Raw genomic sequence first — 18,654 nt, forward strand, 5'->3', positions numbered from 1 at the left:
GAACATGGGAGTGTCGGGTGATTCACACTAACTCTCTTGCAAATATCGATGCCAATTTCACAAATGCATGCATTTCCTATATGTGTCAAGTCCCGTATCTAGTACCGGTCAAGGTTACTAAACCAATTATCCTTTCGGTGTATCGATTATGCCGGTTAGGGCCACAATCAACTCTCTAATTTAGGCATTACGCCGGTTAAGACCGCAATATCTAAAATTAGAGGCCTAGAGTGCGAGATAATAGAGACCCAAGCAAGCTTAGCTACAATTAACCTAGCTAATGGTTACCACACTTAAATCCTAGATGCAACAAGACCAATAAGTTGTCAATTTATCAATCTATTCATCACAATTGCCCACAACATAATTTCAAAGGGTGACAAAGCCTAGAAACATGCTTCTAAGAACCAATACATTCAGATTTAAAGCATACACAATGAAAATTGCATTTATTAAAATTAAAGCATCAATATTTATACAAGATGAGTTAGGGCTTCACAACCCTAACACCCAAAATTGAACTACTCACATCCCATACAAGAATCCATCAACAAAAGTATATAAAAATTATGAAATAGATAATAAGGAAGAAAGGGGAGAGTTAGCTTGGTCGCTTCTAACTATGAGCTAGTATGAATCAAGCAATTTCTTCACCCAACTACCCAAATTAAGGTGTGGTACTCTTGATGATGATTCCCTTGAAGCCTTGAGTGTCCAATCCCAAAAGATTGGAATTAACAAATGAAGAAGGGAAGAGGAGAGAGTGTGAGGTGATGGGTGAGAGAAAATGGTAAGAGATAGATATGGAGGTGGAGGTGATGTGTCTCGGTGAAGAAGAAGAAGAAGGGAGGGTAATGGTGGAGTGCGGCTGTTGAGTCAGAAGAAGGAAGAAATGGGTCTGGTATGATATATATATATATATATATATATATATATATCTGTGCGGCTCCTCCTCTAGGGCGTGCAGATGGTGATGGCTAATTAAGCAAGTTGAATTCAATCATTTGGCACATGGTGCTACACGTGCTTGATAGTTATGTTAATTAAACAAAATAATTATTTTGTTTAATTAACAATTCTCCATCATCAATTTTTTTCTCTCCTCCTTTTTCTTCTTTCCTTCCATTTTCTTCTTTCCTTCTTTTGCTTTCCCCAAGCTCAAACTAATGATTTTCACATCTTTGCTTGGGTTGACCGGTTGACCATTGTTGACTTTTTGCCTTTTTGTCGATAACTCCAATTAGCTCCAATTTCGCATAACTTCTTCCGAAATCCACAACTCCGCTTATTTACTACAATATAAATAAAAATATATTAATTACATAATAATTACTTTGGAAATTAGCTTAATTCTAGTGTTTAGAACGTAATTACATGCATAAAAATGCGTGTAATCACACCCCCGCACTTGAACTTTGCTTGTCCCCAAGCAAACTAAATGTAAACATAATCCAAGAATCTAATAACTCACAAACATAAAGATAGTGTAGTATTAGCCTTTCCAACCATAACCCTCAAAGAACTAATTATGTACATGACCATGAAGTCGATAAAGGATGACATATAAACTATAAATTTGTAAGGCAATTAAGAAGCACATGTGAAAAATGCTCAAGTATATGCATGTGTTGACCCTGTGTCAAATCAATCCACCACAATCAAATAGGCACATAGAAGACCCGATATAACCCGCTAAACTCACATAGGTTCACTATATATTACCGCTCAAGTGTTTAGGGGCTATATGTGTTTCACTCAAAAATAATTTCACAACACGCGCCGCCATATGCTTGCTCTTCGATCTCATCTTCGCTAGGTAACCCACAACATTCAAGATCAAGAGGTCTTTTATTTGGTTGTAATGGGGCTAAGGGCAAGTGGCTATAAGAAATGAAGGATAAGGAAATACAAAGTCCATAGAAATCGGTGAAGCAAATCTCTCTTGTAGAGATATATGACTTTGCTTTCAAATGCTAACTCACTCACTCTAATCCCAATGTACAACCCATACTATACTACGTAATACTCTTCTTCTTTTTTTCTTCGTTTTGAATTTTTCTTTTCTTTTTCTACTTTTCTTTTCCTTGAACTTTCTTTCTATTTTCACAAACTTTCTTCTTTTTTTTTTTTTTTTTTTTTTGAAACTCTTTCGAAACTTTCTTTTCTATACAAATCACTCACCCTCACACTTATTCTTTTCTAACCTCACACTTTTGACTTTTCTTTTCTTTTGAAGCACTCAAACATAAAGTCATTCTCTCTACTCGCTTCACCAACTACTATGGAAGGGTAGGATAAAAGTGTTTAGGCTAGGTAGGGATTTGTGGTGGTAATGAACAAAAAGGCTAAATATATACATAGGCTCAAAGTGGCAATCTAGTGGTAAATATCTTTGGGCACATGCTTCTTTGGCCATGGTGGTATATAGTCCTAATGCCTCAATCCTTTCTATCATGTCGCAAGCTAAAAGTAGCCTCGAGAGGTCTCAAGCAAGTTCTAGATATGTAATGTCATGAAATTGTACACACATGAAAGAATAAGTGAATAAACAATGCGTACACTATAGATATTAGGCTCAAAAGCTCACAAATAAGGCATGCAAGTTAATCAAATAATCTATATGCTTCTCTAACTATGATGAACGAACCTAACATAGGCTATGTGCACACATATAATCAAGCATAGATCACATATACACTTAATCACAAAACAAATTCAAAGTCCTAGATCATGCTTAATCTATCCACAATCATAACAAGTTAAGTCCATGGCTCGTCATTGGGGTTGGAAAAGGCATTAACCACTAAAATATAATTACAAAAAGCTAATCTAAAAGTGAATTTTTTTTTTTTGACAGGGCACCGAGCCCTCACCCCCACACTTAAAACCAACATTGTCCTCAATGCTGTCAAGTGAGCTTGAAAATTAAAATCCGTGTCGGATTTAGGCATGAGAGTGAAGCTCGGGCGAAGGCACAAAAATTAACTATGAAAATGAAAATCTAAATGCGGAGAAAAGTTACGGAAAACCCCCTTTGTAGACACCTCCATTGCTCACGACCTTTGGAGAAGACCAAAATGAGACACCAACCTCAAGGCACAAAGCCTTGACTTCTTTCCGTAGACTCCATAATAGCTCGAGGTGCTCATAAAATGATCGACTCAATTTTGAACATCGAATGTCCTAGAGCAATGTGTCACCCAATATGCCACTTCAAAGAATAAGGACATGGGTCCTCCATTAAGCTCATCGCCTTGATCTCATCAATCCATGACCCAAAATTGTCCTCCATGACCTCCATATATGAATTGTAGCTCAAAATGTCTTCTCATTCTCCGAACTTCAACCACCTCCCAACCTCCCAAAAAGATGGCTAAATAGCCTTATTGATGCAAAATGAACAAGAAAGAACATCACAAGTAATGCTAGGGTTGCCTCCCTAGCGAGCGCTTTGTTTAAGGACTTCATTGCCGGTCCATAGAGTTTTTCATTTTTTTAAGAAGCATCATCGAGGTAAGTCACCTCATGATGAGAATCGAAAGTGGAGTCATGATATGGTTTAAGCCGGTGCCCATTAACCTTGAAAGTTCTCCCATCATCCAAATTTCTTACTTCAATAGCACCATGAGGGAACACTTCCACTACTTCATAGGGTCCACTCCACCTTGACTTCAATTTACGGGGAAAGAGACGAAGTTTAGAGTTGTATAGGAGAACCTTTTGTTTGGGCTTAAAGGCCTTCTTCACCAATTTTCGATCATGCAGCTCCTTTGTCTTCTCCTTAAACAATTTGGCACTTTCATATGCCTCTTCCCGTACTTCCTCTAACTCACAAAGGTCAAGTTTCCGCTTGTCACCACTAGCTTCCAAGTCAAAATTCAAAAATTTGATAGCCCACCAAGCTTTGTACTCAAGCTCAACCGGAAGATGACAATTCTTTCCATAGCATAAGCGAAAGGGAGACATGCCAATAGGAGTCTTATATGCGGTCCGATAGGCCCATAAAGCATCATCAAGCTTAATAGCCCAATCCTTTCTAGAAGAGTTGACCGTCTTTTCTAAAATCCTCTTAATCTCCCTATTTGACACCTCTACTTGACCGGAAGTTTGAGGGTGGTAAGGTGTGGCAACCTATGCTTGACTCCATATTTCCTCAACAAGGCATCAAAAGTTCTGTTGATAAAATGTGTACCACCATCACTAATAATAATCCTAGGAGTCCCGAATCGAGAGAAGATATGCTCTTTCAAGAACTTGGTGACTACCTTTGCATCATTCTTCCTTGTGGCCTTGGCTTCAACCCACTTCGAAACATAATCAACCGCCACTATGATATACTCATTCCCATGAGATTTTGGAAATGGTCCCATAAAGTCTATGCCCCAACAATCAAAAATCTCAACCTCCATAATATTAGTGAGAGGCATTTGGTCCTTGGAGGATATATTCCCGGTCCTCTGGCATCTATCACACTGAAGCACAAAAGAATGACAATCTCGAAACAAAGTAGGCCAAAAGAAACCGGATTGAAGGATCTTGAAAGCTGTCCTTTTTCCACCAAAATGTCCTCCACATAGAGATGAATGACACAATGAAATAATCTCAGGGGCCTCCCATTGAGGAATACATCGTCTAATCACCTAGTCCTTACACACTTTCCACAAGTATGGGTCATCCCAAATATATGACCGAGCATCTCTAAGAAACTTCTTCCTGGCCTGTGCATCATAGTTATCCGGAATGAAAGTACAATTGCTAGCCCAATAGTTCACAATGACTACAAACCAAGTCATCTCAGTGTCTACACGAAATAAGTACTCATCGAGAAAATGCTCAGTCAATGGTATATCAGAAGAGTCTCTGCCAAACTCAAGTCCAGACAAATGATCTGCAACAAGGTTCTCTCTACCCGGCTTATCCTTGATCTCTATATCAAACTCTTGGAGTAATAACACCCAACGAATCAAACGGCGCTTGGCATCTTTCTTGCTCAATAAATATCTCAATGCCGCATGATCCGTGTGAACAATCACCTTACTTCCCAGAAGATAACTCCAAAACTTCTCTAATGCAAAGATAATAGCAAGGAGCTCCTTCTCGGTAGTAGTGTAGTGGACTTGTGCATCATTCAAAGTTCGAGAAGCATAATAAATCACATGAAGTGCTTTCTCAATCCTTTGACCCAAAACAGCACCCATAGTAAAATCTGAAGCATCGCACATCAACTCAAATAGTCTAGTCCAATCAGGTGCAATCATGATAGGTGCATGGGTCAACTTCTCTTTAAGTAGCTCAAAAGCTTGTAAGCACTCTGAAGTGAACTCAAATGGCACGTCCTTGCTTAGCAAGTCACACAATGGTTTGGTGATCTGAGAGAAATCTTGAATAAAACATCTATAAAAGCCTGCATGCCCAAGGAAACTCCTAACTCCTTTCACATTCTTCAGTGGTGGTAAACTAGAAATCAACTCAATCTTTGCCTTATCCACCTCAATGCCACGTGATGATACTACATGCCCTAACACAATACCCTCATCCACCATAAAGTGGCACTTCTCCTAATTGAGGACCAAATTGGTCTCCTCACACCGTTCTAGAACAAAGGTTAAGTGTCGAAGACAATCATCAAAGGAATCATCATGAATCGAGAAATCATCCATAAATATCTCCATAAAGTGCTCAATCATGTCATGGAACAATGCCATCATACACCTCTGAAAAGTGGCGGGTGCATTACAAAGTCCAAAAGGCATCCTCCTATACGCAAAAGTACCAAACGGGCATGTGAAAGTAGTCTTCTCCTGGTCTTCCTTAGCAATTGCAATCTGATTATACCCCGAATATCCATCAAGGAAACAATAATGGCTATGACCTGCTAGTCTCTCCAACATGTGATCAATGAAAGGTAGTGGAAAATGATCCTTCCTTGTCGCACCATTAAGCTTTCTATAATCAATACAAACCCTCCATCCATTCTGAACTCGCTGTGGCACATCTTCACCCTTCTCATTCTTCATTACTGTAATTCCTCCCTTTTTGGGGACAACCTGAACTGGTGAAACCCATGGAGAATCAGAAATCGGGAAAATGACTCCAACATCTAGAAGCTTAATAATCTCCTTCTTCACTACCTCCATCATAGGCGGATTCAACCTCCTCTGAGCCTCTCGTGTGGGCTTACACCCCTCCTCTAAATAAATGTGATGCTGACACTTGGATGGACTAATGCCTTTGATATCGGCAATGGTCCAACCAATAGCTCTCCTATGCTCACGTAACACCCTCAGAAGCTTATCTTCCTCAACTTTACTCAACTTCGACGAGATAATCACAGGTAATGTACTCATCTCTCCTAGAAATGCATATCTCAATGTCGAAGGTAAAGTCTTCAGCTCCAAATCTGGTGGTGTCTCATATGAAGGAATAGGTGGTGTACTAGAGGGAGGTAAAGGTAAAACTGGTGTAACACGTCTAGGAACATATGGTCTCAAAGCCTCCAAATGTGCAATAGCCTCAATGTGCTCCTCACTCTCAAATTTAGTTCCACCTTGAGCAATGCAAGTCTCCATGTAATCAGTCGATGAATGCTCAATAAAGTTCTTCTCAACAATATCATCCATAACATCAATCCGAAAGCACTCATCAAGATGATATAACGGACTCCTCATAGCGTCGAAAATTCGAAACCCAATAGTAGTGTCAAAGACTGTCATGGTGAGTAAACCCTTTTGAACATCAATCTTCACCCCGGCGGTCGCCATAAAAGCTCTACCAAAAATGACAGGTAACTCATCATCATCATCTTCACAAGAAGGAGAGTCCATATCAAGTACTACAAAATCAGTTGGCACATAAAGCTCATCTACCTTGACAAGAACATCCTCCACCACTCCACGAGGGTACTTAATTCTCCTATCCGCCATCTTAAGCTTAATTTTCAAAGGCTTAATTGGCTCTAATGACAAAGTCTTGTATAAATCATATGGCATAAGGTTGATACTAGCCCCCAAGGCCAATAATGCTCGATCAAAGTTTCGTGACCCAATGGTGCATGGAATAGTAAAATATCCGGGGTCACTAAGCTTAGGAGGCAACCTCCTTTGAAGTACGGCCGACACTTGCTCACTTAAGTATATATCTTCATTCTCCACAAACTTTCTCTTATTAGTGCACATGTCCTTCAAGCATTTTGCATAGGCCAGTACTTGCTTGATGGCATCAAGTAATGGGATATTGATGTTAACAGACTTGAATAGCTCAATGAACTCTTGCTTTTGTGTCTCCTTCCGCTTCTTTTGATCTTGAGCCTTCTTAACTTGTGGATAGGGAAGTCTAGGCTCCGATGAGTTTAAATCAAGAGGTGGAGAAAAAGTGAGACTCCCTCTTGAACCCCTAAGGGTGGTAACCGTCCCACTAGGATTCTTAGCCCTTAAGGCCTCGCCTAGTGTAGAATGGATCGGTCCACTCCTATCCCTAGAATTCAAAGGTACATGAGAATAGTCTTCCTCCTTATTACTTCCCCCTTGATGTAAATCCCGATGCTCACTAGATGACGAAATAGGCGGTGAACCATTAGAACTCAAATCCGAGGATGAACCATGTGTATCAATAGAAGTAGATGAAGTAGCTTCCGCCTTATTTCTCCCCCCTTGATGAAGATCCCTAGGTGATGATAAAAGAGTAGTGGGGCCAAAATGCACATGCTTAGGTGGTGCGGATGAAGAATTAGAGGCTTGAGATTTTGAAGATGTAGAATGAGATAAAGAGGCCTTCCTTCCTTGTGCACCTCCGGGAAGTACATTTTCTTCCTCCCCGGCTTCCTTATCCACCCCCTTATTTCTTCCTTTTGTATACAAAGTCACATCACCCACTCCAATTCCCGGGGGTACATTTTCTTCCCCCTGGTTCCCATCCTCCTTTGAAATAAAAGTACGATGCATATGCACATTATCATTAGCAACATGGCCAAGAGGTACATTTTTTTCCCCTTTGGCTCCATATGAATGCAACAAATCAGCATCATCACTATCAATGCAATTTTCTACTGACATATGATCATCATCATTAGAATATGAAAGTGAAGAATGTGAATCATGTATAGGGGTGGAAACATGTGTATCATAAGAATGTGATGTGGGGTAAGTGGGAGCATACATGTCATCATGCACATTCAAAGGGGAGTTAGAAGATTTAGGCATGCGTACCTTATTGTCATAAACCCTCCCACTTCGAAGTGTAGTAATAGCCTTAGCTTGCTCATGTCTCGGATTTTGATCCGGTTGTGTAGGTAATGCACCATGTGGACGTGCTCCAAGCTCTTTAGCTAATTGTCCCATTTGGACCTCTAATTTTGATCCGGTTGTGTAGGTTATGCACCATTTGGACGTGCAAGCGAACTTTGACCTTGAGCAAGAATATTAAGAGTTTGATCGGTCTTCGCTTGGCTTTGTGTAAGAGAAGTAAGACTTTGGGCTAGAGCGGCCAATATATCATCCATATGAAACTTCTTTGGTTCTGGTTGTGGTGCTTGCCTATTTTGAAATCCAGGAGGAGCATTTTGTGTAGGATTGGCACCACCAAATGAATGGGAACTTTGACCAAACCCTTGAGTATTATGTGGGGCTCCTCCATAAGCATGTGTAGCACCAAAAGTAGATGAAGAATTAAGGGTTTCCATGGGCAGCAAGCATCTACTTACAATTCTCAATGATTTTGTCCACCAAATTGTGTGTTTCCATGACCGTGAGGACCAAAAGATGAAGAATTAAGGCCTTGATTCCCTCCATATGAATGAGAACCACCTTGGTGTGCATTAGAGGACCCTCCACCATCTTTCCATGAGAAATTTGGGTGGTTACGCCAACCCGGATTATATGTAGTAGAATAAGGATCATTTCTTGGTGGCCTTTGATAAGAATTAATAGCTCTAACTTGCTCCTCAACAAATTCCGGAAATTGTGAAGCCAAGTGACAATCATGAGTGAAATGATTAGGGGACTCACAAATCAAGCAAAGATGTGAAGAAGTAACACTCTTGACATGTGAAGAAGACGAACCACTACCCTTTTGCGCTTAAAGAAGCATCTCAAATTTCTTGTCAATCTTTGCTTCGAGCCTCTCCAGTTTGGAATTCATAACTCCATCATCTTTATCAATATGAGAAACATCATACACACCTCTACCATGAGGCTCCATATCAACTCGGCCTCTAGTACCATATGCATGTGAATCTCGGCCTCTAGATGTAGTGTGGTCATCTCTACCTCCTCTTCTCCTTTGATGATTATCCCATTGACCGGATTGGGTAGCCACTTCATCACAAGTATCCCAAGCGGCATTAGGACCTTTCTTTAGAAAATTTCCACCCGATGCATTGTCTAATCTCCTTCTATCATCAATAATCAACCCATTGTAGAAAGATTCACAAAGAAGCCATTTGGTGAGTCCATGATGAGGGCAACCTAACTCAATATCCTTGAAGCGCTCCCATGCATCATAAAAAGTCTCATTATCCTCTTGAAAGAACTTGGTCAAGCTATCCCTCATGTAAGTAGTCCGATGAAGGGGATAATATGCATTCAAGAACACTCTTTGCATATCGGCCCAAGAGAGAATGGATCTTGGCTTGAGCTTATGAAACCATGTGCGTGCTTGATCTTTCAAAGAAAATGGGAATAATCGAAGCTTCAAACCCTCCAAAGTTAATCCTCCCAAGTGCATAGTGGAACATATGGCATCAAACTCAATTATATGATCATATGGCCTCTCACTAGCCATGCCACGGAAAGTAGGTAGAATAGACAACATGTTAGGCTTGATCTCAAAGTTGGCATTTGTCGGAGGAAGCACAATGCAAGATGGAGCATTCACAATACTAGGACATGAATAATGGCTCAATGGAATCTCCTCCTCATCTTGTAGTTCTTGACGCTCGTCACCCATATCTACTACTCGAATAGGAGACCTAGAAGGTGCTTGTGAGCGATGTCTTGGTCTCCTAACTCTCCTTGTTGGTCTTCCTCTAGGTAGTCTTTGCAAAACACAACCACTTCTCAAATTGATAGGTAGTAGAGTGTCACTCATATACCTACGAAGAACCAAAAAGAAATCGAGTATCTCAATAACCAAAATATAAGCAAGATAAGCACCAATTCAACTCATGAAAAATTGACAAGTAATTAGAGGGGTAAAAAGAGAATGAAACACAAGTCGTACTAAATTTGACTAAACTAACCGAAGACATGAAAATAAAATAAATGAAAACAAAATAAAATAAAATAAAATAAATAACAACTAAACAAAGAAACAAGAGATAAAGATAAAAATAAAAATAAAAATAAAAGTATGCTAAAAGTGACCCCTAAATGCCAATTACCAAGGGATTAAGATCCGAAGACCTTAATCCCCGGCAACGGCACCATTGACTTGGTTCATAAACTCTCGCAAGCGTACGAATCGTTGTCAAGTAAGAGAAGTATTAAAACCTTGATTATCGTACCTCGGGGATTAGGTGTTGGACCTAACCGAGGTAATTGACGCCAGAATAACTTAAAAGCATACAATGAAAAATAAAAATAAAATAAAGTAAAATAATATTCACAAGGCACCAAGCCTCGGCAATGCTCGGTTTAGCTCACACTAAGCCTAATCAAAGCCACTAACTTGTAGCCCAAATGAGTTATGCACAATGGAATGTAGAATTTTGTTTGGGAGTTTTGAATTGAGAATTAACTAAATTAAATGCAAACTAAAATAAAATAAAACAACTAATTATCAAGCAAGAAATTAAATTAGGATTTTCAAATTAATGGGAACATGGGAGTGTCGGGTGATTCACACTAACTCTCTTGCAAATATCGATGCCAATTTCACAAATGCATGCATTTCCTATATGTGTCAAGTCCCGTATCTAGTACCGGTCAAGGCTACTATACCAATTATCCTTTCGGTGTATCGATTATGCCGGTTAGGGCCACAATCAACTCTCTAATTTAGGCATTACGCTGGTTAAGACCGCAATATCTAAAATTAGAGGCCTAGAGTGCGAGATAATAAAGACCCAAGCAAGCTTAGCTACAATTAACCTAGCTAATGGTTACCACACTTAAATCCTAGATGCAACAAGACCAATAAGTTGTCAATTTATCAATCTATTCATCCCAATTGCCCACAACATAATTTCAAAGGGTGACAAAGCCTAGAAACATGCTTCTAAGAACCAATACATTCAGATTTAAAGCATACACAATGAAAATTGCATTTATTAAAATTAAAGCATCAATATTTATACAAGATGAGTTAGGGCTTCACAACCCTAACTCCCAAAATTGAACTACTCACATCCCATACAAGAATCCATCAACAAAAGTATATAAAAATTATGAAATAGATAATAAGGAAGAGAGGGGAAAATTAGCTTGGTCGCTTCTAACTATGAGCTAGTATGAATCAAGCAATTTCTTCACCCAACTACCCAAATTAAGGTGTGGTACTCTTGATGATGATTCCCTTGAGGCCTTGAGTGTCCAATCCCAAAAGATTGGAATTAACAAATGAAGAAGGGAAGAGGAGAGAGTGTGAGGTGATGGGTGAGAGAAAATGGTAAGAGATAGATATGGAGGTGGAGGTGATGTGTCTCAGTGAAGAAGAAGAAGGGAGGGTAATGGTGGAGTGCGGCTGTTGAGTCAGAAGAAGGAAGAAATAGGTCTGGTATGATATATATATATATATATATATATATATATATATATATATCTGTGCGGCTCCTCCTCTAGGGTGTGAGGGGATGATTACATATATGGGTGGCTGGTGCTTCGTGTGGGAGAGGAAAAAATGATAAGGACCACGTGGCAACTTGTGAGTGGACAAGGAGATAAGAAAGAAGAAGAAATAAAAGAAAAAAGGAAATAAAAAGAAGGGCACGTGCAGATGGTGATGGCTAATTAAGCAAGTTGAATTCAATCATTTGGCACATGGTGCTACACGTGCTTGATAGTTATGTTAATTAAACAAAATAATTATTTTGTTTAATTAACAATTCTCCATCATCAATTTTTTTCTCTCCTCCTTTTTCTTCTTTCCTTCCATTTTCTTCTTTCCTTCTTTTGCTTTCCCCAAGCTCAAACTAATGATTTTCACATCTTTGCTTGGGTTGACCGGTTGACCATTGTTGACTTTTTGCCTTTTTGTCGATAACTCCAATTAGCTCCAATTTCGCATAACTTCTTCCGAAATCCACAACTCCGCTTATTTACTACAATATAAATAAAAATATATTAATTACATAATAATTACTTTGGAAATTAGCTTAATTCTAGTGTTTAGAACGTAATTACGCCCATAAAAATGCGTGTAATCATAAGGCAAGAGCAAGCAATGGGATATCCTCAACAAGCTCTATATTCCACCGACCTTGGCTTCTATCATCAAGGAAAGGCAATGGTACATGAGGGAGAAGGAAGGCTATAGTAATTAGCCCTTCAAGGAAGAGAAAGCTCCAGCGACAGTTAGGGGAGGCAAAGCAAACCTTGGAAGTTCTAGACAAAGGCTTGATTAAGCCCTCTCAACTGAAGGTGGGAAGAAAACACCCCTACCTGCTGCAAAGAAGGAAACCTCACTGGGAAGAATTCCTAGCGCCAGGTGCAGGTTGTTTCGTGAGGAATCATATCCAAAACCTTCAATTTTGAAAGACTGGGGGACAAGGGTAGCAATGCTGAGAGCCTACAGTGGAGGCCCAAGAAGATTCAAAGTGTAGTGGTTCAAACCTCAGAAGATACTCCTGTAGCGTAGTAGAGGCATAACCCACCGCAAGTGGTATTCACCCCTAAAGCTCTCAAGCAAGACCATACCACAACTCCCATGGAAGAGAAGTCCTTTGTGGCTTATGTCGCCAAGAAGTTCAGCGAAGAACCTGATTTGAACACTCCAGCTGATGAACTGAAGTTGAACCTTAAAGATGACATCAAGGAAGAGGAGGCAATATACAACACCTACAACATGGTATACATGTTGCTAGCAAAATATGCACTATCGGGTGTAGGGCAAGAGTGCCAAGCTTTAGAGACAGGGGAGGCAAGCGAGAAAGCTCTCTAGATTACCTTAGCATCTTCCGTACCATTGGAAGAAGCTATTTTCCTTGAAACTGAAGATGCCAATAGCCATGGCTTCTTCATGAGCTTTTCCAGACCAACTCTGGCAATGGTGCAGTACATGAGACCCCTGTACGTTACAGCTGAGGTACTGGGCATCAAAGTCAGCAAGATTATGGTAGATACTGGCGCAGCAGTCAACGTTATCACTTTGCGAACCATGACCTTGCTAGGCATCAAGAAGGAAAAAATTCAGTCCACATCTCTCACAATCAAGAACTTTGCCGGGATAGTGACCAAGACTCGAGGGTTACTCTTCCTGCGAATTAAGGTTGGCCCCACTGAAGGTGTTTACGCCTTCTTTGTGACTGATTGCTACGCGGCTTACAGGGCAATTTTAGGCAAAGACTGAATCCATAGGAGGTATTGTGTTCCTTCACCCCTTCACCAGGAGTTGATAATGTGGAATAGGTTCACAGACAAAGTAGAGGTGATTTAGGCTGATTATAGACCTTTCCATGTCTCCGCAAACTCAGTAGATGCCAAGTACTGCATAGAGCCAATCAATCCTTCATAGAAAAGTGACATCGACAACAAAGGCTGCCCCATAATGGTGACAACCTATGATTTATCACAGTGGGGGCTAACATTAGCCAAAGAGGACCTAGAGAGGCTAGACCACGTTGTGCTGCAATCAAAGGTCAATTAATGGATCGCTTCCTTCCAGAGGAAGAGTTAGAGGCCTTTCAATCCTTGTATGACAGATTAATTTCATACTTGGATAAGAAAGAGGCCTATGATCGAGTGGCCAAAATAAAGTATGTAAATGAAAAACTCTCTAATCACAAAGACGATGAGTAACCAATCCAGCTAGATCATGTTGCGCTGGATGATACCTCACCCAAGGTCAGAGACCCTACTAAAAAAATTAAATTTGGGAATATAAGCTGAGCCAATGGAAATGGCCATCAGCGCAAATTTAGATACTAGCGAAAAACAAAGCCTCATTGACTTATTGCAGGAGTTCAAGGATTGCTTTGCACAGAAATATGAAGACATGCCCGACCTATCACCTGACTTGGGATGCCACAAGCTACCAATTATGCTTGATAAGAGGCCTGTGAAGGAAGACCCATGGAAAATGAACTCTGAGACCTAAGTTTTGGTCAAAGAAGAAGTTGAGAAGATGAATAAGTTAGGAATCATTAGGGTGGCCAAGTACAACCAGCGGCTATCCAACATCGTGCCAGTTTTCAAGAAGAAGGCAAGATGCTAGTTTGGGTGGACTACAGAGACCTCAACAAAGCTATCCTAAAGACGTTTGCCCTATACCGGTAGTAGATATGCTGATAGATGTAGTGGCTAGTCATGAACTTTTGTCCTTCATGGATGGAACCGCAGGCTATCTTCAAATTCCAGTAGCGATAGAAGACAGACACAAAACTGCCTTTCACTACCCTTGTTTCATGGGAGTCTTCGAGTACGTGGTCATGCCCTTTGGACTGAAGAATGCAGGGGCCACATACTGGAGAGCAATGGACATGATCTTCCACGCCATACTGGGGAAGATCTTAGAGGTTTACATAGACGATGTGGTCGTCAAATCCATGAAGCGGGGAAATTATATCACTAACCTAAGAAAGGTCTTTGAACCAATGCGCCTACATAGGTTGCAGATGAATCCAGCAAAATGCATTTGGCATTCAAGTAGGTGACTTCCTGCGCTTCCTTATCCATTAAATAAGCATTGAGGTCCCTGAAGACAAAGCCAATGCAGTCATCAATGCCTCATCCCCTTGAATAAAGAAGGAGTTGCAGAGGCAATTGGGCAAGATTAATTTCCTACGCTAGTTTATCTCTAATTCTGCCAGTAAGATCTAGCCTTTCTCCTTGCTGTTGAAGCTTTAGGGCTAGAAAGAGTTTGTAGAGGTCATTGACAGAATTAAGACCTACCATGCAAGCCCTCTAGTCCTCGTTTCTCCAAGGCATGGATTCTCACTCAAGTTCTATATCTCAGTAGCAGAGCTCTCTATTGGCAATCTATTAACGCAGGATGATGAAGAGGGAGTAGAACATACTATTTTTTACCTCAGCAAAATGCTAACGCACTGCGAAACCATGTATACTCCTATAGAGAAACTTTGTTTAACGCTATACTTCTCTGCATGTAAATCATGCCACTACATGTTGTCTTTTACTACATGCATTATAGCTAAAATAGACTTGGCTAAATACATGCTATCGTGGTTTATACTCAAAGGCCAGATAGGGGGTCCTAACCCTTTCAAAATTTTATTTATAGTATGTACCCCAGAAAGCCGTTAAGGACCAGGCTATAGCTGACTTCCTCGTGCATCATCCCATGTTGGATGTGCCTGATGTCCGAGATTTGGAGGTTGCAGCACGCTCACTCAACAGACCTAACTTGGCATGCATTCTTGAATTCACTCATTTGATCCACGCGACAATTTTGCTGCAACCTAGCTTGGATCTTATACTTTGATGGCTTCAGAACTGACACAATGGCAGGAGCCAAAATTGTCCTAAAAAGCCCATCTAGGGACCATTTCTCATATTCCTTCCAGCTGAAGTTCACATGTAAGAACAATCAAGCAGAATATAAGACCCTTATTATTGGCCTAGGTATTACTAGAACTAGGGGTAAGAGACATGCTGATCCTCAAGGATTCGCTACTCGTCATCAACCAATTGCGTGAAAAATTCAAATGCACAATTTTTTCATTTGCACCCTATCTGGAGAGGGCACTTAAACTACTCCTATGGTTTGATGACGTGGATCTGGAGCACATTCTTGAGGAACTCAACTTTGCTGCTAATGAGCTTGCATAAGTCGCCACATGGATCACCTTGAACGATAGGGTTTGCGAGCAGATCTTGAAGGTGGAACGGTGAACGCTACCTTTTTTTCTGGCCAGAAAAGACCCTCTGGATGATGGTACTGTGGTAGTATTAGATCTCATTGATATGGACTGGCGTGTTCCCTTAATTGAATACTTACAACACCTCGACCAATTTACTGACAAGAAGATTTGTTTCCTCACACTCAACTACTTTTGGAGGAACAATAAGCTGAGCCGAAGGGCGAAGATGGCATAGACTTCAAATGTGTCTATGGTACTGAAGCGAAGCGCCTAATAAGGGAGACTCACGAGGGCATTTATGGTGCTCATCAAGCAGGACCTAAAATGCATTGGTTAATCAGAAGACATGGTTACTACTTGCCAAGCATTTTTAAGGAATGCATTACGTTAGCGAAGGTTTGCTTGGATTTTCAAGTCCATCGGCCAATCCAACATATTCCTAATATTCCCATGCAGCCCATCATTAAGCCCTGGCTTGCGAAATGTTGGGCATTGGACTTGATTTGGATGATTCATCCTCACTCATCCTTCCAATATAAGTTCATCATTGTGGCTACCGATTTCTTCACGAAGTGGGTTGAGGCTGAGCCTTTGAAGGAAGTTTCTGCCAAGATTGTCCGACAATTTATTTTTCAGAATATCATAAGCAGATTTGACATTCCTGAAGTTTTGGTGTTAGACGAGAGGGCAACTTTTATGGCTAACAATGTTGAGAAACTAATGAATGACCTGGGTATCAAGTTCATCCATTCCACCCCCTACTACACTCAGTCTAATGGCCAAGCTAAGACCAACAATAATATCATCATCACTGAAGAAGATGCTTGAAGAGAACCCTCACAAATGGCATGATACGCTTTCTGAGACATTCTGGGCCTATCATACATCTAAGTGCAATCTTACCGCTATGACCCCATATGCTTTGATGTTTGGCCATTATGTAGTCCTCCCATTAGAAATCAATATCCTCTCTTTGCGAGTTCAAGAGCAACACCAGCTCATTGGTGAGGATTATGTCCAAGCCATGTGGCAAGAGCATGAAGACCATAGCGAGAAGCATTTGGAAGCTCTGGAAAATCCGATCATGGAGAAGAGGAGAGTTGCTCGTGCGTATGACATGAAGACACGTGGACGTAGCTATAAAAGGGGCGAATTGGTATGGAAGACTGTCTACCAGTAGGCGAGACGATTGAAGGCCGAGGCAAATGGTCCCCAAGATGGGAGGGCCCCCCTATGTTATTCACAAGACCTTGGAATAAGGTGTATTTCATCTCAAGGACTTGGACAAAGAGATTCATCGAAATGCCATCAATGGAAGGTGCCTTAAGAAATATTACCCAAGTGTTTGGGAGTTCGAGGACCCACCAGCTAACCCTTCGCCAGGGCCTGGAGGGCAAACTTAGTCATTCTATGCTCACCCATCTTCATTCACTAAGGCATACGCTTGAGGCCCCACCCTAATGCATTCACCTTGCTTAGCAAGACTGTGGGGCAACACTATACTGTACTGGGCCTTCGCATTTTGTGGCCCAAAAATTTATTGATTTAAAGTAATAGTTTTCATTATTTTTAAAGTTTTTTTTAACTTCTACATGGCTTGCTTCACAGAGCCAAGACTTGTTTATTTTTCGGCGAACCTAATCTTCAATATTCATGAAGTGGCTTACTTTGCTGGGCCAATTCCTAAAAACAAACCATAACAGTGGCCTTATTCATGAGGGCCAAAAAAGGAAGAACTCGGTTCACCGTGAATCAGAGTTCGGTTATTTAACAATAGTGTTAAATAAATTCAACAGGGCCTAAATTTGAGGCCTTTTTTTATTTTTGCTCTATTGCCAATAAGATTCAAGAAATTGAATGATCAAAAACTGCAATTATGGCTTTGCGGCCAGAAGCAGTACAATGGTTGAACCCACCTTCATTACCTTCATCCTTCTTTTTTACAGCGGTCCTTTGCTGAGATTCTGTCCTAAGGAAGGGCTTCAGAAAACGGCAGCCACAAAGCTACCCTTCCATCAAGGGGCCAAAGCGTTGTTCGACCCTCTAATAGAAGAGTTTGGAGAAGAGCAGTTGACCCTTGGGGATCTCCCACGCTTTTTCGGGTCACTCAGCATGAGGGATTCAGAAGATAACCTGCACCTAAGAGGGTTTCTCATGCGTGAGTGCATCGTGTCCTCTAGCATTAGGCAACGCTGGACATAAGTCATCCAGCATCCTTGAAGCCAAAGACACATTGTTGCCTAAGATTAAGCCATAAGGCCTATCTCAAGCATCATAAACTCTAAGATCTAGAGGCTGAAGAGTTTTCATGGAGAGAGGATTTTTGGAAAGAAAAAAAAAAGGAAAATAAGCAAGGTTTGGAATGCCATTTTTGGGTTTTGCTGTGGTCTGATATTTTCATCCCCAAAGAGCACCTATTTATAGGGCCAACGCGAGTGGCCTCAGCCCTTAGATGGACGGATGAGGAGTCGAGAACAACCCCATAAATGAGTATAAGTGCCATAATCTCGAAAATGAAGACAGTTTAAATACACGTGGAAGACTGAGCGAATTTTAATGAGGTAACCGCTTAATTTAGAGATTATCTTTTCCAAAACCGTCTTATCGCTTAGTTAATTAAGAGTTAAGTAGCATAATTGAAGCTGAGACAAAAAACCATTTGGGCCAGTAATTGGGCCAAATGA

At 40.7% G+C, this 18,654-nt stretch overlaps 2 protein-coding genes and 1 non-coding gene across 3 annotated transcripts; 2 read left to right on the top strand and 1 right to left on the bottom strand.

Annotated features, from left to right (window-relative positions):
- Positions 1–3,495: 3,495 nt before the first annotated feature.
- Positions 3,496–5,543, bottom strand: LOC112178273. Its single transcript, XM_024316438.1, has 3 exons — positions 4,656–5,543; positions 4,266–4,472; positions 3,496–4,131 (listed from the first exon to the last, which is right to left on the bottom strand). The coding sequence occupies exons 1-3, from the start codon at positions 5,541–5,543 to the stop codon at positions 3,496–3,498; spliced, it is 1,731 nt and encodes a 576-aa protein (XP_024172206.1).
- Positions 5,544–9,442: 3,899 nt separating this feature from the next.
- LOC112181084 lies at positions 9,443–9,552 on the top strand. The gene has a single exon (XR_002928689.1). It is a non-coding gene; the product is annotated as a small nucleolar RNA R71 (small nucleolar RNA).
- Positions 9,553–14,431: 4,879 nt separating this feature from the next.
- LOC112178274 lies at positions 14,432–15,938 on the top strand. The gene is made up of 3 exons (XM_024316440.1): positions 14,432–14,731; positions 15,391–15,483; positions 15,732–15,938. Exons 1-3 carry the CDS (start codon positions 14,432–14,434, stop codon positions 15,936–15,938), a joined length of 600 nt encoding a protein of 199 aa, XP_024172208.1.
- The last annotated feature ends 2,716 nt before the right edge of the window (positions 15,939–18,654 follow it).

Source organism: Rosa chinensis, chromosome 7 (assembly GCF_002994745.2).
Source record: "Rosa chinensis cultivar Old Blush chromosome 7, RchiOBHm-V2, whole genome shotgun sequence".
Classification (NCBI taxonomy): domain Eukaryota; kingdom Viridiplantae; phylum Streptophyta; class Magnoliopsida; order Rosales; family Rosaceae; genus Rosa; species Rosa chinensis.